At 30.5% G+C, this 25,952-nt stretch overlaps 1 protein-coding gene across 2 annotated transcripts in view; it reads right to left on the bottom strand.

Annotated features, from left to right (window-relative positions):
• Positions 1–3,851: 3,851 nt before the first annotated feature.
• Positions 3,852–25,952, bottom strand: part of LOC118202919 (uncharacterized) — a 113,522-nt gene continuing 91,421 nt past the window's right edge. For both annotated transcript variants that reach the window (XM_035375164.2, XM_035375234.2), the window contains exon 3: positions 3,852–8,992. In XM_035375164.2, coding sequence (XP_035231055.1) covers positions 8,710–8,992 — 283 coding nt within the window. In that variant the 3' untranslated portion in view covers positions 3,852–8,709. The remainder of the gene's footprint in view (positions 8,993–25,952) is intronic.

The raw sequence follows: 25,952 nt of genomic DNA, 5'->3' as shown, positions 1-25,952 counted from the left end.
AGTTAATTATTTGAAGATCAAGATAGTCGATGATATTTTATGAATGATATTTTTATGAAGGGTAAGGCAGTTTGGATAAATCTTTAAGTTTTCAATCTCATTAAAATTATTAAATGTAATAAGATCTCTAGGTGTGCGCGTATTAATTTAAATCTTGTTACTGTAAATTTTTTGAAAGGTAACTTCTTTAATGAATAAAAAGATAATTACAAACGGAAGTACTAGAATGTGCTTCCATTGGGATACCTCTGTCTTGTTTAAAAAGTTGATTTTTAAATTTAATGTTGTTATGAAAAATGGTGAATTTGAGGAATACTTTCTACTTATTAATGATCATAATTGTGAACATAGCAGGAAAGAATTTAGGCAGATCTAGTAGACTAGTATAGATTTCTTCTAATGGAGTTGAGGTATGTAAGTTTCAAAGTCATAGCAGTTAATGTTTTGCATGTCAACAGACTGAATGGTATTAATGACAGGAGTGTGATTTTGAATGATCCAGCAATATTTATGATCAGTGTTACAGGTGTTGAATATAATTTTACAATTTTTTTAAACTGAAGTGCAAAATAATAGTCTATATTTTTCCTGTAGTTATTAGTGGCATTTGCTATGAATTTTATGAAGGCGTTTTATGGAATTTGGGAAGGGCATACAGGTTAGTAAATCTGTTGTATCTTGGATTTAAAGAGATATTAAGTTTTTTATGTTAATTATAGATGTTTCCATATTATTTGCTTATTTATAAGTAGTTGAGTTAAAGAGTTCTTTATTAATAATTGTTATGTAGAAATGTTTTCATATAATTCTAAAGTTATTATTTGCTTTATCAATTTTGGTAATTGGGAAAAGTTGTTTTAAATTTTTAATATCAGACAGTAGTAGAGACCAATTTAATGTACTTTGAAATTTTATGCGTTTAAGTGCCACAGAAACTAAGGATTTCATCTTTCCATTTTAAAAGGTATCTATAGGTAAATTAAGTTGATAGCTTGCCTTAACTATAAATTCCTTGATGCTGTTTTCTAAATTTTTGTAACAGTAATTTTTGTTGACGGATCTGACTGGTATATATTTTACTCATTAGTTTTTTTTAAGTTGATCGTTTTGAATGATATCTGAATTGCCAGTAATTATGTACTGGTGTTGAGAATCTACGTAAGTACTGAAAATTGGCAATTTGCAATGTCATTTAGCCGACTCTTCTATTTCATGGTGGCTAGCAAACAAGTTACTTAACGTTTTTTGATGCAACTATTGGTTTGGTGTCTGTAGCTGGGAAGAACTTTACATTTGTTGAAGATGCGAGAGAAACGAATATTGTCGAACTGAGGATGCAGAAAATTGACTTAAATATACATTTTGCGTTTAGCTAGAAAATTAGAAATCTCTATTTACAATAATCAAGAACTAGGTCTTTAATAATTTGTATTTCGTTGTATTTTTCAAGAAAATTTGTTTTCAGTATTAAAAGGAATTTATTAGTACAACAGTGTAACCAGATGAGGAGTTTCTTGGGGAAGTTTTCAGAATCAAAATAATTTTTTAATTGCTTCATCAATTTAATTGTATCCAAAGTTAGTAAAAAACTTGTATTATTTATTCTACTTTCTCTTTTGCTTCTTTGCGTTTTGGTGCTGTAAAGTTTAAAAATTGGCTGAATATTGATTTATTGGAATGATCTTTGTGACTTTCATATAAGTATTAAGACCATAAGGATAAAGCGAACGTTGCTTTAGTATAAACAATGACTCTTGCAAAAAATCGTTCTCTGTGACTAGGTTATTATGCCCAATATTTGAAGTTGAATATTGTTATTGTTAAAGTCACGGTGTTTAAAATGCTCTAATTCTGCTGAATTAAGCTGTTTAGTTGTATTAATTTTAGTGCTATTCATTTGCGTTGTTTTGAATTTCTTAATATGAGCTCTATGGTTATTCATTCTAAAGTTGAGATTGTTTTTAGTCTGCCCTATATATTTAATATTTCAGGTGTTGCAGGTAAGCATGTAAGCACAGTTATATGTTCTTCATAAAAATTGTTGTTTGAGGTTGCCTGTTGTAGGCATGGCAAAATTTGCATGTTTGTTATCTAGTCGAATGACATTTAATAAATTCAATTTGAGAGATACGAGCAATAGTTAAAAGTAAGGAGGATACTAACCTTCAGTACAGTAAAGTTTTGAAGAAAAACTTTGTAAACTTTAATTTTTCGTGAAGACATTTGATGACTTTGAAAGTCTATAATGCTGATTTTTTTTTTTTTTTTTTAATAAGAATGAAATCGTCACAAGATATCTTGAATTCCATAGATAAGTATTCTTATTAGCAATTTTTTGCCACTGAGAATTATTAAACAATTGTAAAACACATCGATAAATTTGAAACTTATTATAATCTTTTACCCTGCTTGATGAATAATAAACTACTTCCTTATGAAAGCTATAATAGATGCCAGAAGGACTGGCAATAATTCCTCGATTTTCATTTCCATGGTTTTATTTTTTTCGCACTTCTTCGATGATAAATAATATATGTTTGCAAGAGGATTATAAGGTATTTCTCCGCCTTGTTAGCCTGCCTTTATGGTGTAATGGCCAGCACACTCGGCACATATGTGAGAGATCCAAGGTTCGAGTCCCGGCGAGGACTCATTTTTCAAGTCTCTCAGCATCAAAATTCCTAATGTCTCTACAGTCTTAAATAACTAAATACTACAAACATTATTAGTGACTAAACATTTTATAGGCGTTGAAAGCTATTGGTAAGAGGATAAAAACTGGGTAAACTCCCTTGTAATAAATAGTAGCTCCTATCTAGCAATCAAAAATGAAACTAAATTTATTAAATTAGAATGATAGTGCCTTCATCAAGAGTAAAAGTTCATAAGCTAATTAAATCCATTAAAGATTAATTAGTCCATAAGCTAATTAATCTTTAATCGTGGAACTTAAGAGCAGGATCATTATGTTATTGAATAAAAATAATAAATTGCGAAACATAATGGAATCATATGCTCTAGTTTCGGACGTGGTACATTATGTACTTTCATTGATGTAATCCTTATATAGAAAATGAAAATTGTGTTCCATATCTGTATCTCTCTCTCTCTCTCTCAATCATTGCTCAGATTTCACAAAAAAATGCAAAATTTAAAATTAAAATTCCTTAAGTTTTGGGCCCACCAGCGGCCGAGCGGTAAAGTCGCTGAGCACTGGTAGTTCGGTCTGAGGTTCGAATCCCGCGAACGGGCTGGCTGCATGGGCGTTTTCGTGGTTTTCCCCATGTGTAACGTGTATACGAGCCATTTCCCTTAGAAAGTCCTCCACGAAGGCATCCCTCCCCGTAGGCAGATAGCGCTCAAGGCTTTGCCATAATCACACACACACACCTTAAGTTTTGATTATCAGAATTTTATCATTTGTAAAATTAACAAGAAAATATAACTTCCCTTTATGTAAAATCAGTATTTCGTTATACACAATTATGATAATGTAGTCAAACTGATTATTGTATCGATCTATTTATATTAAGACTAATAACAATATGATTTGAACTAATAATAACTATTGCACTGAAAACTAATATTTTTAGGTCAATAATCCTGACATCAAAGCGAAGATCCCCCTACACATTCTTCAGCTATCATTATCATTAGCTTTGTCATATCATTAAATTATGCTTGATTAATTCCTGAACAATAAACCTTCAACTAATTAATCATAGCCTGTTTTATATTATAGAAAACTCAAAATTGGTATTTTGATGCAAATAAACTAATATGTGAAAATAAAAATGTGTAATTTGAGTTTTTAAAATTTCACAATATATCAAATCAGAAATAACGTGAAGTTCATCACAATTTTTATTCAAAAGTTAAACAGATATCATAATAAACATAATTACACGATGAAAAAGTGAATGTTTCACATGATGAAAAAATATTAACAAAGATAACTTAAGTAACTCGCTTTTTTAAAAATATTAGTTAATTTTTCTTTAATTATATAAATAAAATATCTTAAAAATTACTAATCTTTTAAATATTAGTTCAAAACTGCATTTTACTTGATTCACATCATGATGTTTATGAAAAATATACAAAGTACTTCTTTAAGAGGAGAAAAAAAAATAATTGAACACATGAAATGCAATGAAAGTAAGATCATTTCTTGCCGTGAAATATAGATATAACTGATATACTTTCCTTTTTATACATCAATTATATACTATTTTATCAACTAAGTATTAGTGCAGCTTCTATATATATATATATATATATATACTATGTACAATATGAGTAGCATATGTTATTGCTTCAAGAATATATTTCGTGGTATTTACTGAAGTATGCCAGCCGTCACATCATTGAGTATTCTTAACATTTTACTATATGAATGAATAAATTTTAGGAACATACAGGAGTAACATTCGTTTGAGATATCAATTTGTTTTTAACTTTTGAACCAACTTTTTTTTCCAAATGGAAATTTATTTGGCAATTCGTGAATAGAAGATTAATTATATTCTTTCGAATGCAAAGGTTTAAAAGTCTTATAGATAATTTTAACTTCCGATTGAAATATTTTGCGACTGCAGAAGTAAGATCTATTAAGAGAAACATGATTTTGCAAAACTGATTAAAGATATTTGCGAAGTATGTGGTGGCGAACTGAAAAAAAAAATTAAAATCTTCAAATGGAGTGGGATAGACAAAGAAAATAATTGCTGAATTTTAAAGGGTTTTGGAACCATTTTTATTTGGTAGCGAAATATCTGTTGATAGAATTCGATTTAATTTCCAAAGGTAGGCAATTTGCACATAACATCTACACAAACTGTTAAAAAGTAAAGAAGTAAAAGAAAAAAGTAAAGAGGATTTGTAAAACACAATGATATTCCAACTTCAGTTTTCTTTTATTGCTACCAAATAAGACGGAAAAAGACTCAGAGAAGGAACACATTAGAGAGGATTTTGCTTAAGTTGCTTTAAATGCTATTTTCAGATATTCATGTTTTCATTTCAAATCGATAGTATTTCAAGACTTCGGAATTCTCGTTAACTGAATACGTGTTTGCAGTTCTAAAATACTTAATCGTTAAGTTAAAGGGATGCATAAGAACTTCAGCGGAAAAACACGTATGTTATAAATACAATGCAGGGAAATATTTAAATTTTAATAGTGTATAACTGAGGAGAAAATAAACTTGTTAATCATAATTCTCATACTATTTCAGTTATAATGCTATGTCATAGTCTTTCAGCAGTAATCCAGTATATTATCTCCAATATACAGCCACATGCAGCACTTCTTAATTTTACTTTAATAAGTTTAACAACAAACATATAATTTTATTCTTTATTCTAACATTTAAATCGTGTACTTAATAATATTTTAGTTTCTAAAATAATACTCGATATCTCACACATCTCTACATAACACATATACCTCCTCTATTTCGGCAGCATTCTTTATCAGAGATATCAGGTGTCATTTACATAGGAAATATTACAAAGAAGTAAACTTTTATAAATATTTTTAAACTATCCGCAGAAAAATTAAATTCCCTGAGATTAAAAAAAAATATGAAAAAAAAATAAGATTGAAAGTAATATTTAAAATCCAAAATTTGCCAGTAAAAAAATTTCTGGATTTTTAATTAAAAACTATTCCTTCATATTTTAAACTGAAATATCATATTTTTACAGTTTTCTGAGATATGAGTTCAAACAATTCTAGAAGTAGGGGCTTAATTTAACTTTGACATTTGAATTTGCTTCTTAAGCTGATAATCTAAATTTATTTCTTTAATATTCGATGAATATATTATCGGTTAAGATGGAAATTGGAAACAGAAGTTTTTTAACCGCTTAGGATGTTTGTAATTTGCCATTGTTTGCTATCTATTGTTTTTGTAGAGTATAATATAGTAGATGTATTGCATTTATCAGTTTGTAAACTTATCCAGATTTCACTAATCACAGTTATATTGATATATTAAAATAAGCTAACTTTTGTAGCTATAGTTAGATGAATAAGATACAAAACAATTAAGGCAATCAATATTTATCGCGCATCTTTTGCAGCGTAGACTTTTAAAATTTATTTTTATAATTTTTCTCTTATTTCAAATGCTGTTTGTTCTTAACAAGTATCTATTTAAGAATACTTTTACAACACTTTCAGCCATTTAAAAGCTTCCTTTACATATCCATTAACATAAATTTTTGTATAACTGTAATCCAAATAAGAAATTAGGTAAGTAATTTTTTTTTTTAAAAAGAAACAAATGTGTCGCACAAAAATTGTATATTAATTAAAAAGTTTTCCAGCTGATATGTCACGAAATTTTTAAATAGATATATTAAAATTTTGAATAGATTTCAACTTTTAACTTGCGCGGATGCGAAATTTCTGCACTTAAAGTATTGAAATTTAAATGGAGAAACTAATTAGTGTATATTGGAGATTTGTGTGCCTCTAGAGCACGTGATCACGTCTTGGTAAAGTCTGTGTAATACAGTAAACGCAGATTTCAAATCTTATACTACATATGCGGCTTAAGTGTTTGTCGCCGATAGTTTATTAGTTGCTTGCGTAACTATAAATTGTTTTATTCCCCGTGCAGTGCAGCGCGTGACGAATATTATGAGAAAGCTAAGCCGGAAAAATTAAAAATACAAGAGCACGTGCATTTAACCTTTAATAAATAAATTTAACATCTATATATAACAGAATTCGGAAATATGCAACCGGCAAAAACCGGCAACAAAGTAAAAACAAATAAAATGAAAAAAATAAATATCTTTATTATATGCGGCTTAAGTGTCTGTTTGTCGCCGATAGTTTATTGGTTGCTTGCGTAATTGTACTAGCCAATGGGTGAAGTTGCCACGGCACAGGGTTGCCGTTTCAATTGAGACGTAGACTATTTCCTGTAAAACTTGCCTTTGCTATGATCATCAATAAGTCTTAGGGCCAAACGCTTAAGCGTGTTGGCATTTTTTTACCTGAGCCTGCATTTTGACACGGTCAACTTTATGCTGCCTGTTCAAGAGCTCGTGAAAGAACGGACGTGAAATTAAAAATAATTGATGGTCCTCTGCAAGGCGAGCTTAAAAATTATGAAAAGATCTACACAAGAAATGTTGTGTACAAAGAGATCTTTGACATGTGACTTAACCTTTTATTATTTAAATCACCTTTACTTATTGAGCTAGAGGTGGCTCTTAAGAAATGTACCGCCAGTGGTTTCCTTCATTGCACTTTACTTTAAGCAATTAAGTAAGTAGAAGGGGGAAACCTCGTGGGGCAGTAAGCAAAGGGTCGTCCTCGCCGCCTGCCCTGGGTAATTCAGTTTAAATTAGCAGACACCTTTGCACAAATCATTTTAATTACAATTTATAATATCTAGAACAGCGGTCATTTCGTATGACCGCCGGGCTTTCTAGTTAGGATATATATGTCAATGTAATAATCATAATTGAGTTAATAATAATCAAATCACTGTGTTGGGATTGTGTGCCCAGTTAACTGTATTTTCATTTGAAGAAGGTTAAGAAACTATAAATTGTTTACTATATAAATCAAATAAAAATAAAATTTTTCAAAATTGGAAAAAAGTCCATATTCTTTTAAGAGTTAAAATTTAACATGCAAGCCAACTAAATATGAATTCTTGAAAAATGGAAAAAAAAAAAATCAAATGTTTCCATTATGATAATTTTTATTCAGCATTTTAAAAGATGAATGATTAAGAAATGTACTTTCACTTTACTTTTCCAAAATAACTAGTAAACAAGATATTTAACTTTTGTTTTAATTAGTGTAAAATGTACTTATTTCTTCTAAGAATTTTACATTATTTTGTTTTCCGAAGCCTTTTCTCCGTATTTCAGTGATTTATTTTGGTATGATACGTATTTAATTTTTTAATATTGGTCACCGCTTTTATAAATTTTATTCTGATTAGTATTTGAATAGATTTAGTTTTAAGTTCTCTTATTAATTATAGCTCATATTTTAATTATCACACGTACAGAGTTAACTTTTCGTTTTGCTTGAGTGTCTATAATGTGCTCAATGAAGGGTTTAGAAATTTTTGAAATGTAATTAACTTCTTTTCATATCTCAGTAATGTGTCCAACACAAGACTTCGAAATTTCAGCAAATTCTTAGAAAAACATCACTTCTCAAAGTGCATATACCTTTCGAATAAAATTATTTATTTCTGTGATGAGTTTTATGACAGAATTCGCTACTTGAAGAGTACTAAAAATGAACAGGTTGAATTTACATGAAATGAGCTCATCGTCTTTTTATGAATTTGAAATTCTTAAATACAAAAGATAATACACATAATCGTTCAGTCAAATTTCACGCAAGTGATAAATTTGATCACATTTTTATGTAAAATATTTCCCCGAAACTTCATGAGATATATTCTGTATGTACACAACTCATATTATAGAGAACAATCTCCATGCCTAATGAAGTAGCTGTTACTCAATTCTACAAAATATGCCTCTTTTGCTTGTGACTTTGCCTCCGACGCACTAGCTGTGGTCATTGCATTAAACAGCGTCTGATTATTTAATGCCTTAATCACATTTTTCTTGTGGAAACTACACAAAAGAGAGGTTTTTCCTCTAGAGTTTGTTGTATTCCTTGATTACTTCAAACAAAGTCAATTTTTGATAATTTTTATCTCAGCATATAGGCGATGATAATGAATGAGGTGGTGCCAAGTAAGAGGGCCTGTCTACTCCCTGATGATGGCCAGCAGCTGCCGCTGCTGCCATATGAGCAGCAGCAACGTTTTCGCTGGCCCATGGTTGCAATGTCTGTAGAGCATGTAAAGAAGAGTTACTTAAACACACTGGATCACGAGCTTGGTCATAGATGGACTTGGAAACGACTTCCGCTTGTAGCGACATCATAAGTCTATTGGCAGCTTGGCGTTCTGCTTCACGTTCTTCGGCCGTCTGCCTCCTAGAAAAGAAGAAAAAATTAGTACTAATACAAAATAATTTTCTTAGGAATCACAATATTATTGTGTAATCAAAATGCCTTAAAATAGGAGTAATAATTTCATTTAAAACTTTTGCCGGAGAAGTACTTAGAAAATCATTGCCTCTTGTGATTAGTTTAGACTTGTGACTAGTTACACTAGGGTCAGATTTACGAAACTGGAGACTTGGGACAAAATTCTTATGGAGGTCTCCCTCTAATTCTTCAGCGTAACAGATATCATTATATAAAGTATTTCATAAAATAATTTATCAGTAATAAATAATAATACTTAAATGTTTTTTTCAATTTCAAGTTATAAAATTCTTGCTGTATGATTCGCTTTCACGGCTTCAGTTTGTGATGTTTCGTGCAGATGTTAATCTGCACGAAACATAAACTACGTCGCATTTTATTTTGTGAAAATTAGACTAAGTTAATTAATCAAGGTCACACTGGGCTATTGAGCTAGAAATGTAAACTGGGGAAAAAAGAAGCTGAGAGATTTTAGAAATTTTTAAAATCTGGGGGAAAAGGGAATGCTAAAAATTTTGTATTTAATTTGGCAAACCTAGGATTTTACAAAAAATACATAAAATTTGACAATTTTAAATACTATAGGAGGATCTGTAGACCTTCAGAAAGTTGATGAGTAAAACAGCAAAAATCAGGCTGTGCTTCAAGTTGTCCACAAGACGTAACCACAACCATATATTTTAAGCAGAAACATTTTCAACAATTAAAAGGCTTAATAATATTATTTAAATATTTTAATAAGATGTATTATGATTATAACACTCTCACTTCACTAACAATACGTACTGTACTTTCTAATATCAGCTCTCTTAGGGTGAGAAGTCTTTATTTCTCGAAGTGCATCTGATATTTTTTCATTAAAATTTGCTGCAGTTATAAAATGCTTCTTGTGATTTTCTAAGGTAAGTGTTAGTAGCCTTCATTGATCTAATTTATTGCGATCTTCCTAATTTTTGTCTGGCTTTAAATGTTTTCCAACAGACATATCCATAGTTTGTTTAATACTGACTTCTGTGCAATAACTTGTTTCAAATGTGCTGTAATAATTAATTTAAGTTTATAGGTATTTTCTCCCTCCTTTCCACATGCCTTCGTGAAGTAACTGGAAGCAAGCTCGACACGTATTCGGGAGGTCCGGAGCTCAAATCCCGGAGAAGATATTAAACATTTTTCGCGCTGCTCCGTTGATGTAACCTAATGACAGTTTCTATATATCTCTTTTATACCCTTTATCTATGTACGATATTCTAATAGTCTGTCACCAACTTCAGTCTGTCATCCTTTAATTAAGTTACCTTCTTCGTATAAATGAAATAAGGATATTAATTAACTTAATAAATGATGATTTTCATTCATGCTACAGATTTCAGAGACGCATTGTTTTCTAGAAAAAAGGCAAAAGCATTTTCACTCATTTTCCCGCAGACAAGCATGTAGCTAGTTACATTTTAAATAGGGTGTAAAGGCATTACTATTTCAAGCGTTTTTCGATTGATTGGTAACGAGTCAAACACATACATTATAAGTTCATATATTAATTCATTATATTATTTTCTTACTTCCCCTGCCAACGATGTAAATTAATAATTTAACCAATAACATTATAGTGTAAAATACTTCTGAGTTAAATATAGAAGTTATCTTTACATTATTAAGAATTATATTTTTTCAACTTAAGTTCTTTTATAAAAAAGGCAGTTGCTATCAGTACAAAAGATAGACCATTATTAAATGGAAAAAAAAACTCGTTAAAGTGAAAATCCCACTGAGAAGCAAACAATTTCAAGGGTATTTATTATAAAGAAACCGTACTTATTTTTATAGCAATAAAATAGAGGTCTAGCATCAGCAAGACTCTCAAATTTCTTTCAAATAAATAAAACTGCTAAGAGTAGTAATTGAAAGCATATAATTGCCTCTAATATGTAATAAGGGATGTAGACACAAATCCATGTCACACAGGCTGTAAAAAATATCTCCTACAGAGAAGTTTACGATGCCGCTTTGTCAGAATTATTTTAACTACTATGGTTTTCGCCCCACAAGGTCTTATTGTTCTTTGAGCTTTTATGCGGACGAAATTTAGGTTTTTATAACTCTATTTTACGTGTCGTGCGATACATTAGCAATAGGTGGGCTCTTATACTAGGTTTTTTTTTTTTTTTTTTTTTATTAAAAAGCTGATAGTTCTGTAATGAAGCATGTAATTGGACTATTATGCATGAGTATCCAGTTACGGTGGTTAATTAGTCTTAAGTAGCATTTTTTCTACCTTCTGAGATACTTACTTATACTTTTATAGCCTTTCAAGATGGTCTAATAATAAAATGTGTATGATCACAGTATGCTTCCCTTATCAGCAATATTTCGTATTTACGCTGTTTTGGTTAATATCTTAAAATAATAATATCAAATAAAATAATCTATGTAAAATAAAAAACATTCAACTAGAAAGATTTCAGATTTCACATGAGAAAAAGAAAAGTCAATATTTTAAACCCCACAAATTTTATAAATTCGAAGAAAAAGAACATTTTTGCTCATGATTATTTTTAAAATTTTATAAAATCTGTATTTTAAGCACCACCAAATGCTGAACCAACCTTTTTTTTTTTTTTTTTTTTTTTTTTTGAAATATTTGACAATTTTCATTTTTAAATATTTCATTCTATGTGTATTAACGAACCGCGTAGTGGTTAAGGAAGCTTACTGCGATACCAAAGGGCCTAGGTTCGAATCCAGGAAAAGGCACAGAAGTAAATTACCAGTTACTTCATCATAAGAGTTAACGCAGGCCGCCTATTAGGCGTTTCCATAATAAAATGACTACCGCCTGTGTCCTTTGTAGTGGCGAAAGCTTGAAAACGGCTAGTGCTTGCCGTAAAAAAAAAGTTCATTGATGTTGTAAATAAAAAGCTTTCAGAAAAGTATAATAAATTTTATAAATTAATTCATCATCTTGCTTAATATTTTTCAAAGCAAAAGTAAAATAGTTTGTTTTTAAACAAAAAATTGTACTCTTAAAACATACCTAATTATTTTTTTGTTAGCATGCGTATTTACATACTGAAGGAAAATAAACAAAAACCAAATTGTGTATATATCAAAATATAATATCTGCAACGAAGTGCACAGAATACAATAAAAATGCTATAAAGAAAATATAAAGCAAGAATTCTGGAATTCCAACACGTAAGGAGTTGGAGTATTTAATTATGGCAAAGCACACTAGGGCTATCTGCCTAAGGGGAGGGATGCCTTCGTGGAAGACTTTCTAAGGGAAACTGGCTCGTACACACGTTACACATGGGGAAAACCACGAAAGCGCCCATGCAGCCAACCCGTTCGCGGGATTCGAACCTCGGACCGAATTACCAGTGTTCAGCGACTTTACCGCTCGGCCGCTGGTGGGCCGTAAGAAAGGAAAGTGGCACATGCAAATGCAATTTAAAAGTATACCAGATTAGAAATTTCATAAAAAGTAAATATATTACAAAAAAAACACATAGATAATGTATATATATATATAAAGCTATTTACCATTTGTTGCAATTTTTTGTACATATCATGTTTTTTTGTAGTATGTTTTATTTTTACAACAGTCCTTTTTTAATTCTTAAAGCGTTAAAATTTATTAATTTTTTTCTAACCCGTTTTTATTACTAAGCCGTCTCAGGTTGTAAGATTAATCTTTTGTTTTTACGAGTTTGCTTTTACTACTTTGTTATTGTTTCTAGATTTTGAATGATTTTACCTTTTTTGTTAAGGAACTATAGAGTCAAATGAATTTTTTAGCATAAACTTTTAAATGTTCCTCTTAATTCTAAATTTTTTAAAAAAATTTGAAGCTCAATGCGCAAAATTCTTGACAATTAAGGTCTCTCTAATTCATGTTGTCTTGCTACTTATATATATATATATATATATATATCATGGAGGTAGGAAAGGGAGGAGGGGCCATTCCGCGCTAGAAGTGAAGCACTGCTTTGAAGCTTGGGTCACCAGACTGGGTGTTCTTTGTTTACATTCAGAAGCTCGCTTGACAAGATTCTGATAGTATTTCGACACACGATAGTTCCATAGAAATCGAAAAAGGGACACTCTCGCATGAAAGAAACATTCATAGTGTGATGGATAATAGCAATTTGTATAGTTTACTGACATTTACGCAAAAATCACATCTTGGTTATTTTTCGATAACTAACAACAGCGATTTTGATTATGAATTTGTTTTATAAAATTCTAAGCTGTTGCACTACAAAAATATGGATTTTAAGAAAATTGCTAAAAGAGATCTGCCAAAATTTATTTTCTAGAACATTTGAAAAGTTTGAAACTTGATGGCTAAATGTAAATATAAAATTATGTATGTTAAAATATTTGTAATTATGCACATAGGTCAGATTAAGTTTTTATTAAATAGAGTAACGCATGCAAGGGCTATCTGCCTAAAGAGAGAGATGCCATCGTGGAGGAATTTTGAAGAAAAACTGACCTTTGAGTGGGTATTAAAAATAATACTTATAATTTTCATTCAAATTATATTCATATATATTTTTTATTTAAAACTTTCGGGTGTATGCTAAATTAGTGTAAATTACTTTACACGAAAAATATAGTGAATGCACAGAAATTAAAGATTTGCACATGCCGGAAATGATAAATAGGAAATATGTATGGGTATTTATGCATGTGCTTGCAAAAAGCATGTATCTGCCTTTGACAAAATACTTAAATATTCATTAAATTATTTATAAATGTATTTGAAATGAAGAATTTATTCACTTATAAACAACTGTGAAAGTACTGTGAAGAAATCTAATGATTAAATGTATCTAATTTATAATGATTATAAATGTTATCTAAATATATAATAACCTTAATATTGAGTTGAAAACATAAATTGAAATCCTGTTGACAAATACGTTATAAAACTATTTAAGCAAGAATTGTTCGTATTGGAAAGCAATCTGTTAAAAGGTATTGTAAAGCAAATGCTATGAGATGCGCACTTAAGAACGTAATAAAGAGTTTTGGAATATGTATTGTTGAAATGAAGGGTAAAAAAAAAATCTGATAAGTATAATTAAAAGAATTATTCCCCTTACATTTTATAATAACTCAGTTACAAGTTTTAAATAATACTTAAAAAAAAAAAATTATTTTATTCCTTTTGAGAAATGTTCAGAGAAAGTCAAATACTATTTAATACCTATTTAATTATTAGGAATTAGCGAAATACTTATTTAAAGTATTTCACTAATTCCTAATAATTCTCTAATTTAAAATGAACCGAATAGAGCATTAATTATAAATTGACTTACATTTTTCGATTTAAAAGATGCCTCAGAAGCCAAAAAATCATGTCATATTTAAGAAAGTATTTTAGGAAGAAGCTCTATAAATAGAAAAGAAATAATGCATAATTTTAATATTAATAATGCAATAAACTTTGATCTTAATTTTTGTACCTTAACCGAATAAAATCGAATTACCTTAATTTTTTTTTTTCTAATGTAATTAACGAAAACTTGTGAAAATACATTCAAATTAAACCATTCTGAGAAAACTGTCCTGTGAAAAGTATAGCATTTAATTCCGTTCAGAATGAAATGTTGTTTAAAAATATGTTGTTTTCACATACTTAGGACTCTGAAGTGTTGTAGAAAAAGAAAATATATACATTTATATGTATATTTGCGACGTAATTACAAAATATTTACACCCGAACGCGTCAAATCCCATAGAACTCAATGGAAAATGACCCAATGTTTTGGTCACCACGTAGGGATCGCCGGTGCTTCAGAGCAGGGTACGGAGAAACTTGTTTAGGGCGACTCCTTCTTACTTCCTACCTCCATGATATATATAACATTTATCTATATTAAAGAAGTTTCCCCATTTTTCTAATTTTGATTTCAGAACTCTGAACATTTTTAGCTTTTTTATACTGATATTTTATTTACTTTGCTTTATACTTATATTTAATTGCGAATTTCCAATGCTAAAGCCTAGAATTAGTTGAATTTAAACCGCTAAATTCAGAAAGTACAAAGGTTGATTGAACATTTTTGAAAAAACCTCTTTTTTTCCTTTCCCTATTGTAGATATGGTAACCTTGTATTGGATTTTTAAAGACTATTCATCAAAATGTTTGAACCTGTAATTGGATAGGTACAGTCTTTAGTTATTTGCTCACAGCGATAGAAGTAACTAAGACATTTTATCATGGCGGATAAGAAAGAAGTTTTTATGACAATACGCAGAGTTGTGATTGAGCTTTATGTTAAATTTGAGAATAACCATAAAGATCGCTTGGTATGTTACAATATGCATATGGTGGTTAAACCTTTAGTCTTGCTTCAGTATTTTATGATGCACGCATTTTAAAATGGCAAGATGCGGGTGATATACAAGGCATGTTCTAACGTACTATGGTTAGGGATGTCAACAGAGAGACAATAATGACTGTTATGTAAACGTCTTGAAGAGTATTTTCGTGGAGCTATAAGGCAGGAAATATCAAATTTGGCAAAGATAAAGCTTTGCTAAAGGATAATTGCTTGGTTGAATATTGCTGTTGCTGCATCGACAGTATTGCCTGAAATCGATCCTTGAAGTTTAGAACATTATTCTAACTAATAATCTGTTTGCATAAGATATTTGTGCAGTGATATTGTATTAATATATGATTTTTGCTTCGTGAGGTTCTCAAGAAGGAAAAGTTACGGGCCAAGCTTTCGCCCATAAAGTCATGTGATCCTGAGTAAGAGAGTCGGCTGCTGAACATTTCAATCAGCCTACATATGTTGGCAAACGTTCTTTAAAAGGAAGCATAAAGATTTCAGTAAAATCGCACTTTTAAAATGTTTATCTATTAGGTTTCTCAATTAAAAAATTAAAATGAAAATCATTTTTTTTAAGAGTAGAACTTGCTCACTGCTGGTAAATCCAGTAAAGTGCTATTATTCCTTCTATCTAGAAACAAAAAAAAACCTTCATATTACATTTATTTCAAAATCAAAAGTCAACTTTATATATTAGAAAATATCAAGCAAAGAAGTTACAAAAGAGATAATTCCCTGAATTTCACATTAAGAAGACAGAACTTATCGCCATCGAACACTTGCGGATGCGCCTACCGTTACCAAAGAGTAAAGAACAAATCGGAAAAGAAATTGTCATATTGCATTCACTTCCCATTCGTGAACAAAACGAGGGTATTCGAAAATACTTCTTCCGATGGTTCACGAAAATTGAAAAACCAGAAATCACTCTTCCATATAAAGAACAGCAATAATATAATAATACCCCATAAAATCCACCACATCGTCATTGTTGCAAGACGAAAAACAAAATGGCCTCAGAATGTACAAAATCTGCCTTCCGAATATGACGTTACGACCGCAAAGGAACAAGCATTTGATGCGTATGTGATCATGTAGAATGCAGTTAAAATAAATATTTTAGCTATCCATTGTGAAGAACCATTCAGTCGTTCAGCAATCCGGTATCATATTCCATATTCCCAGCAAATGCTACGAAGCAGTTCATGACTTGCGCAGTAAGGATTGTGAGTATCGTAAGTGGCATGCGCAGTTATTTTGGTACTTTGCGATATAGACATAAAAGTGGAAATTTTATTTTATGTTATGAGTTTTTATGACGTGCACACACATCAGATGTTATGCAATTTGTTTCCAGAATTCTGCAACTAAACTTATGACAAAAATAAAATCACTGCGTGGCATAAAAAACAATAATATTTTTACTATGGAGTTTCACTTCTTTGTACTGTTCTATACACGCAGTTAAGTATCTTTGGAGACACTGCTAAAAGCTTGTTTGCTAACGTTTCCAAAAGTCATTTTTATTTAATTTCAAACAAATATTTGACTTTTTAATCATGTTCATTTTTTCTTAGTTTAAGTAGAAAATATGATCATTGTAGGCAGTATGGATGTAATATAGTGTGGACAAAAGCATAAATTATTTTCGGTTGTATAAATTTTTATTTAGGAATGAAAAATCTACGTTCCTCTTATTTTGCATGCAAAATTACATCTTATTCATTTCCTTTTTAGGTGTGACATAACAAATGGAATGCTTCAAGAGGTTAAAATATTCATTACCTTACAAATTTTGGATATTCAAAGTTTTGTCTAGTCTATCATTTTCACTTTAATGCATCGAAGAAGATTGTTGCTTGTCCTTTTGAAATGGTTAGAATCAAATACTCGGAGTATTTTATAAAGAATTGTGTATTATTTCAATTATGTTAAACTAACAATATTAAAAAATTATTTTACAAATCCCATCAAAACAGAACGAAAGAAGTAACTCTTAGCCAAAAAGGGGCTATTAGTTACAAATGATATTTTTCGTTGAATCGCTGTAAATATTTCGTTTCACTTTCCATTCAAGTCTGTTGCCATTGAGCAAAATGTAAGGTAGTCCTCTTTTAAACTGAATCTGTCTGTTGTGGATTAGCAAACTAAGCTATCTGAAAGGAACAGATGCAGATCTTAAGAATATTCTTTTCTTTCTTTTAAACCGTATTTAATTAAATAATTAAAATGCATTTAATTCCCTTCTCCTTCGAGCATGCCTTCGTGGTGTAACGGTTAGCACACTCGGCACGTATTCGAGATGTCGAGTCCCAGCAAGGACATTGCTCATTTTTCCCGTGTCCTGCTTCAAAACAACCTAATGACTCTACAAGCTACATCATCTAATTAAAAGTATTCAATATTTTCATAGAATGAAATGTTTCTTTATTTATTTCATATTTTTCATATTTATTCATATATATATATATTTCATATTAAACATTTCTTTTATTTATTTCATATTTTGTAAAACTTTAATTATTATCAAACCCAACGATTTGAAAACGAACAGTGGTGAAGCCGTACTGAATAAAACATTTTTATCTTCAGCGCGCGAGGCTGTGTATCGGAAATTCTGAAGTTATGATGTTTCTAAATATTTTGCGATTTTGCTGCTGAATTGAATTTTGTGTGGGGTAAATGAGAAGGAAATGATGTTTAATAAGTAACGTTAACACACAAAACTTTAATAAAATAAAAACAAACAAACAAAAAAAAAGGTTTTGTAAGACATCTTACTAAGAAATCTGAACATTGATATGATAAACTGAGAAATGGTGAAAAATGTATGTCAACACTTAACACTGCATTGGGAATCCTAAACATATGCTTCTATGGTACTTTTAAAACATTTGTGATTTTGGTGCTAAATTGTATACAGCGTGTGAAAAAAACAGTACTTCATAGTGAAGTTAAACAGACAAAAAAATGAATTAGCATGACTGAGTGAAACAGTGAACTCAGAGAGAGTGTAAAAAACCTTAACAAATACTTCTATGATCTGTTATAAGCAGAAACTTTCCAGATTTTTTTAATTTTTAAATTTTTAAACTATTAAATCCATCTTCCCCAAATCCCAAAATTATTGAATTCATACAAAAGAAACATTACAGAATTTTAATCTAAACAGTCTTAGTTTGTATCATCATCATCATCATCATTATTATTATTAAAAGAACAGAATGAAACTGATCTCAACCACAACATGTAGCATTATAAAAATTCAGAGGGAAAATTAATTTAAGATTGTACTTTGTAACTTAATAGAAGTATAGTTTTCAATCAAAGACATGACAATTATCGAAATTAATTTATATATATATAAAAGAATAGAATCAGATTCAGACGCTGCAATGATGAAAGTACTTGTTTGACTTAAATAAAGACACATGAATTATTTTTAGAGACAGATGAATTATTTTTAAAGATGCATGAATTATTTTAAAGACACATTAATTAATTTTAAAGACACATGAATTATTTTTGAAGACACATGAATTATTTTTGAAGACAAGAATTATTTTTAAAGATACAATAATGATACATGAATTATTTTTAAAGCACTTGTTATAAAATTATTCTGTGCACAATAATGCTAGGTAGAGTAATTTCTTTTGGTAATGGCTTGTCATGTTGTGTATTTGATTTGGAAATGCAATTAAATTGTTGCTGTTTAGCTTCAAACTAGTTTAGCGCATGTACTGAATATTCCGATAGCAAGTACAAAATATTTCCCTAAGTTCTGCCATAATAATTAACAAAAATTGCTTGTCTGTAAAAAGTTGTTCTTTTCGAATATTGCCGTGTAATTTCGGAAACATGCTTAACAACGTTTTTGTTTCTCTGCCATTATAAATTGTTATTTCACACAGTACCCGGATGATTTCTAAATTCACAAACATCATTGACAACAATTTAGGAAAACATTTAACATTATCTGTCTATACTTCGATTAGTTTAATGTCCTTACTACCAGAATTATGAAGCACTCTTATTAAAGGGCATCTAGACCAAAAAAAAAAAAAAAAAAAACTTTCTTTTGCTTCCTTTTTCATCAGCAAGCTAATAAAGGTTGAGTGACAACTTCTCTGTATCGAAAGCAATTTATGACATCCCCGGGCAAAGAAAAGGTGAATATGAAATAGATGCCAATTCAGAAGTTGAGACTTAATGGTACTATTGCGTTGCCATGCTTTGATCTAATGATAACTGCAATTCGTCGTCATCAGGAAGCATTGGATATAAACAATCTTAATGAAATGGTAATAACTTGGTTACAAGCGCTACTGTGCCCGCATGTCTTGGTTATGTCTGGGGGCCATGTTAATAGAGAGGATCTTTTGACGAGAGCAGTGATGCATGCCGACTTTTGAAGAGATAAAGAGAGTGTCATACATTTCTAATGAGGCAAAATGCCCTCATAGTGGGAATTCCAAAAGACATACTAAAAACATCAATCCACATACATAGCGTTTATAGTTGTCCGCTTGTTTTACATCCAAACGCTCGCTGTAGTGAACTGATGCACATAACATGTGTTACAGAGGCAAGTTTCCAAGGACAGTTAAACTTTATAAGCTCACGTGCTAATAATTTTCTAACTTTCATGCCACCATAACAAAAACATGTCGTTAAACATGAATTTTAATAGGCTATGCATAAATACCCTTTCTCTACCCTGATTAGTACAGTTGGTTAGTGCTCCTGGCCGCTGTATCGTTCGTTGGACCCAGGTAGTTCCAATCTCGGCTCGATTCTAGACGAAAGGGCTGGCTGCATGGGCGTTTTCGTGGTTTTCTCCATGTGTAACGTGTATAGAGATAATTTTCCTTACAAAGTCCTCTACGGAGGAATCCCTAAATTTAGACATATAGCTCTCGAGCGCTTTGCCATAATTCAATAAACGAAAACAAACCGTTCATTAGGTTTGGGCTCGAATTTCAGAGAAAGCATTGATGTTTGTAATTGTATAATATCTGTGCGGCATGGAGACACTCAAAACACACCGCAAGATAAAAATCCTTTTAAATTTCTTGGTGATAGGGGAAGAGGAGTGCAAAATACTTGGATCTGTCTCCCGGAGGTTCAATTCAAAATTGGGACCGAGTTAAAGTCAGACTGTCACCTGTATGGTGCTCAAGGTCCATACCAACAATGGATGTAATCATGTGCTCCTTGCTACAATAAAATTCGTGGCCACAACAATAAAGCCACAACGACAAATATACTTTCATCAGAGACTAGCAATTTAATAAAAACATATAGTGTAAAACCAGCAGTTGATTGATCTGCAAGTAAAACAGATTTGATAATTTGACGTTATCTCATTTGATGGTCACTATAAGGTTTTTCTTCCTTCTAATTTGAAATGGATAGGTTTACTTGGGATAATTAATATTTCTTCAGTTCATTCAGTCAGAAATTTGAATCAGAAGACACATTAATAGCCTAACAAACATAAAACTGTTTAATACCGCTATGCCTTAAATTAAGAGCTGTTTAAAAATTTTAGAACAATTTGAGTACTGAATTAGTCAGCTCAGGGATAAATTGCAAGTAAGTTTACTGCCCAAATAATAGCGAAAATCACCTGGAAACAACTTAATCCACTTGCTACAGAAGATAAATTAAAAGCGTATTAAGAAATACATCTTATGCGTGCAGTATATAATTTACACTCCAAAATTATATTATATATTCTGAATGAAAGGCTATCATTCATTTCTCAGGTTAGGTTAGGTTAGTTTAATACATTAAGGGAAAACAACTCGGGTACTCTCTGCCTATGGCAAGGAATACCATTGTAGAGAAATTTTTGAAGGAAACTGACACGTATCCATGTTACACATGGGGAAAATCACAAAATTTCTTATGGAACAAGCCCGTTTGCTAGAATTCAGGCCCGGACGCACTACCACTGTTTAAGGACTTTACGGTTCGGCTGATAGTGGACCTGTCTATTTCTGAAAGTTGAAAGCAAAAAAGGCCCACATTTGCAGTAGTTATGAAAAAAGTTAATACTTTGGAGAGACATTAGTCTTTTTTTCCCTTGAAGCAGGAGACGTGAAAAATGTGCAGCGTCCTCTCCTGAACTTGAATCCTGGACCTCTCGAATAATAGTCTGGTATGCTCCTAGTTACACCACAAAATATGCGGACAGGAAGGAGAAATAACCTTATATACTCCCTTTTAACCCTTTGACTACGAATTAAAAAAATACCCCATTTTCTACCCAAGTGAGCAAAATATTTCATAAATAAGCTAAATTTAGCATTTGGGATTTTTTTGACAAACGGTTTCCAAGCCTGGGGCACATATGTCCCAGTCGTAGTTAATAGTGGGATACATATGTCCCACACGTAGCGATCGACTTACTATAAACACACTTATTTTACTCTGGAAAATTTTATTATATGAAACTTATATGCATCGTATGGTACAGGGTAAAGCATTTTTTGCATAACCCAACATTACACATTTGGCAACTCATATTTGTTATTTTCTCTATGTTGTGCACAACGAGCACAGTGGCGTCTTGGTTTCCCAACTATTGGAAGATAATCCCCAAGATTCAGGAAATTCTTAGCAATCTTCGGCCCAGCGTTAATTTTTAAACTTTTAGTAGGACATATATGTCCTTTTGTAATCAAAGGGTTAAAGGGCGACTGGGGACTAGGAACCCATGATACACATAGAGAATACCACGAATACACATCTGCGTATACAGCCCGTTCGTCAGAATATGAATCCGTGTTGAACTACCAGTGTTCATCGTAATTACTGCTCTGCCGTTGGTAGGCCAGAGATTTAGTCGAATGAAGTCATTCTGAAAACTGCTTGCTTTGTACCTGTCAACTACTTTATGTTAATTCTTAAAGTTTTCTTATTATTGGATTGAAAATTAGGGCGAATAATTACCGATGGTTTCTAAATAATCTGCTATTATAATATTACTATTATTATTTTAATTACTCTGTTATTACATTTATTACTGTATTTAAGCATTTGAAATATTAATTAATTAAATTGCCTCTTGTTTAAGTTATCCATCTGACAAATTTCTCTTTTTAGAATTTTTTCATCGCAAGGGCACTTGATTACACTTCAATGCCCCCCATGAATCAAAGATGCATGAGACGGAAGCAATAAAATTCTTTTTTAGAGTATAACAATACATTTGTAAACATTTTTTGTTGTTGTTGTTCAACAAATACATATTAATTTTAGCAATGTTTCAAATTTTTAATCTATATTATATTAAAATTAAGACTACAGATAATCGTAAATGAATCAAAACATTTTCAAGTGAAAGAAAAAATATTGCACTTCTCTGTTTCCGAACCAAAAGATCAAAATGATTAATCCTCAACAGGATTTATCAAAATTCGAAACAAGCAAAAAATTTGGCCTCTTTGGTCAGCTACACAAGTTATCGATGCAAGCGAAAAGTTCTCGAAAAGATATCAAAAATCGTACTCCAGACGCACAAAAGAAGGGAAAAAATAGAGCTTTATTATTTCATAGCACTACGTTACAATGTAAACATTTATATGTAACAGGAGAAGATGAAAAAGCGAAAAAAGCAACTTCTTTTATTTGCACATTCATTTTACTGTCATGGTCTGAAACCAAACGAACCAATATCCTGAATTATGTTTGTATAAGAATACAAATACTGAGCTGATTAATAACATTAAAGAACATTTCCTTCTTAGATTCATGAATTTGATTTATATTTTATTCAGATGTCGATTTACTTCAAATGCATTGCTCACATAACTCATGCGTGCATGAATTTTCGTCGTCAAAGGAGAATACAGTTTACACTCAAAAACTTCAGAAAGCGATCTTCAGAATTCTCCTCATGCGTTTCCGTCCATCTCTCATGAACAAAAGAAAAGCTTTGCTGACACATAGCCTACCGGATAAATTAAAACGTTATTAAGTACAATTTTTGACAAGTGAATTTTATAGTATAAGTGTTAAATGCTGTTGTGTAAGGCATAATTTAGACTAGGTGATGCGTAAGTAAAGACCATTATCATAATGCGTAACTCATATTTGAAGCTATTGTCTCCGTATATAAATGTCAGTTGTTCACGAAAGGCTGTTTCCGAATGCATTCCGCATACGTAAGTGCGGAGTTCAGCGTTGAATATTAAAAGGAAATGCTAAGAGGATTGCTTATTTGGTTAAGAGTAATTCATAAACCACAAGCATTTCAACTGACCACAAATCATCTTAAATTTTGAAAGTTTTATAATGTTTCAGATCATTTCGTCTGAGAGAAACGACAGAAAGAATAAAATTTTCAATCAATATAAAATCAAGTAACATAGTTGCCACGAAAAGGCAGGAAAAAAAGTTGCCACAATGGAAAACTTTAAATGGGGTATTTGCATTCTAAAAAAAAAAAAGAAAAAAAAAAAAAAAAAGAAGTGCTGTTTTGGTAATTATGCTTCCCAAAAAAACATGTAAGTGACTCATTTCTTAGTTTCCCACATACATAGATAGCAGAATTCGTTTTTATTAAACTGATTTCAAACATTTTAATATTTTAGAAATTTATTAACCAAAAGGCATGAGGCCAGAAGGGCTATTAATTTCGTTTTGGAATCTTGTGGCGTTTCAGTATAAACGGCGTTTCACTTCTTAAATTGTTGCCACCAAATACTTTTGCCTGTATTATATTTAAAGAAATTAAACAATGAAGAATCTGCATAAATGTATCTATGTTTCTCGCATTGTGATAAAACAATGGTACCTAGAGCCATCAAATTCTGAATAACGTACGTTTCCCCTCGAATATGGGCATCTGGAAGCTCAAATTTGGAATTTGTTTTATTATCTATTTCATATTTTGTACAGCATTTATGAGTTTTTGTTTAAGAAACTCAACGATTTGAGTGCGAGCAATAAAAACACTGTAAAAAAAAAAAAAAAAAAAAAAAAAAAAAAAAAAACTCCTGCACGTGAGTCTGTGTATCGGAAAATCTAAAGACATGCTGTCTAAGACATGCTTGTCTTTAAACTATTTTGTGATATTGCTGCTGAATTTAATTTTATGGAATTTTATGGTTTAAGTACAAAGAATGTGATATTTAATAAATAAAGGTAACACACGAAGTGTTAAAAAAGGGCCCCCTTTGGGAGTAATGTAAACTAATAATGAAATAATAATGAAACGAAATAAATAAAATTGAATTAATAATAATAATGAAATCTTTCAGATTTTTATCAAAGTAGTTCTGAAATTAAATTGTTGAACGTATTCTACTGCAGAGGTTACATAATGTAAAATAAGATAAAAAATTTTAATAGAAGGAACATTTTAATTTATTATAAATTTAGTTTCATTTTTTCGGCAGTGCGTATAAATATTATAATAACAAATACATAAAAGATTTAATAAAATTTGGTTTTCTTATAAAATTTTTGAAAAAGTATTCATGACTAAATTTCATAAATTTAAATTGCAAAGCTAAATCAAAGCAAAAGAGAATGAATTTATTTTATTACTTTGCTACTCAGTCATAATTTATGTGCATTTTGATCATAAATGTCTTTTAATTTATTCACTTATGCTTAGCGACAGTAAAATACTGCAAGCCAGTAAAACCACGTTTGTAATATATTGCTAATACCTTATATAAATAAATTATATTATTATTATTTCCAATCTCTTACATTAAAAGAAAAGGAAAATTCTTTGAAAAGACCAAGATTCATAAATAAAACAAATTTATGAAATATTCCATGTACTTTTTTTCTGTAAAAAGATTCTTCTTTTCTTTTGCAAACATGAAGCTGGAAAACTATCACATAATATTTAAAAAAACAATATAGTAATATTGTTTTTTGCTATACAAACAAGTAATTTTAAACAAGATTAACTGCATAATTTATTAATTATTGAAAAATTAAACATATCAGCTACAACTGGTTGCATTTTACCTTATTTTCAATGCCATAATTTATTTAATTCTTTTATTATTTTCTCCTTTTCCTGTTAATTTTATACTCTGTCACTGTTGACTTCTCACAATGGAAATTCCTAACTTTATCATCTAAATCTTCAAAAAATTGATAACTCGCTACTTAATTATTATTTCTTTCAGTTTAATAAGTTTTTTTCAAGTTTATGACGAATCTTAATTATAATAATAAGTAGCCTAAAGGAGAAAAACTTTTAGCAGGAAATATGATGTGCTTCATCTTAAGTGTAAGTACTTTATCTGTGAATTTTGTTAAAGAAACTAGTGTGCAAAATGCTTGTTCACCCCTTAAAATTTTCCTTTAACTCTGTTTCACATTTAGAGTACCGCCATTCTCTGGCTCTCAGTACCTTTTCAGATAACACGTAAAAGTTATTAGAAAGCATTCTAAGCTTTAAAATTATTTTGATGTTAGAATCGCCTTTAACGCGGTCTTCCCAAATTCTGAATTGTTATTTTTGGCTAACATCCCAGCTAGTATCAATGTGACTTAGCAAATATTCCCATAGCACAAAACATAAG

The sequence above is a fragment of the Stegodyphus dumicola genome, chromosome 5 (assembly GCF_044657685.1).
Source record: "Stegodyphus dumicola isolate Sdum_Otavi_A_Nest chromosome 5, ASM4465768v1".
Taxonomy (NCBI): Eukaryota; Metazoa; Arthropoda; class Arachnida; order Araneae; family Eresidae; genus Stegodyphus; species Stegodyphus dumicola.
The sequence above is the reverse complement of the archived record's forward strand: the minus strand, read 5'-3'. Positions and strand labels throughout refer to the sequence as shown.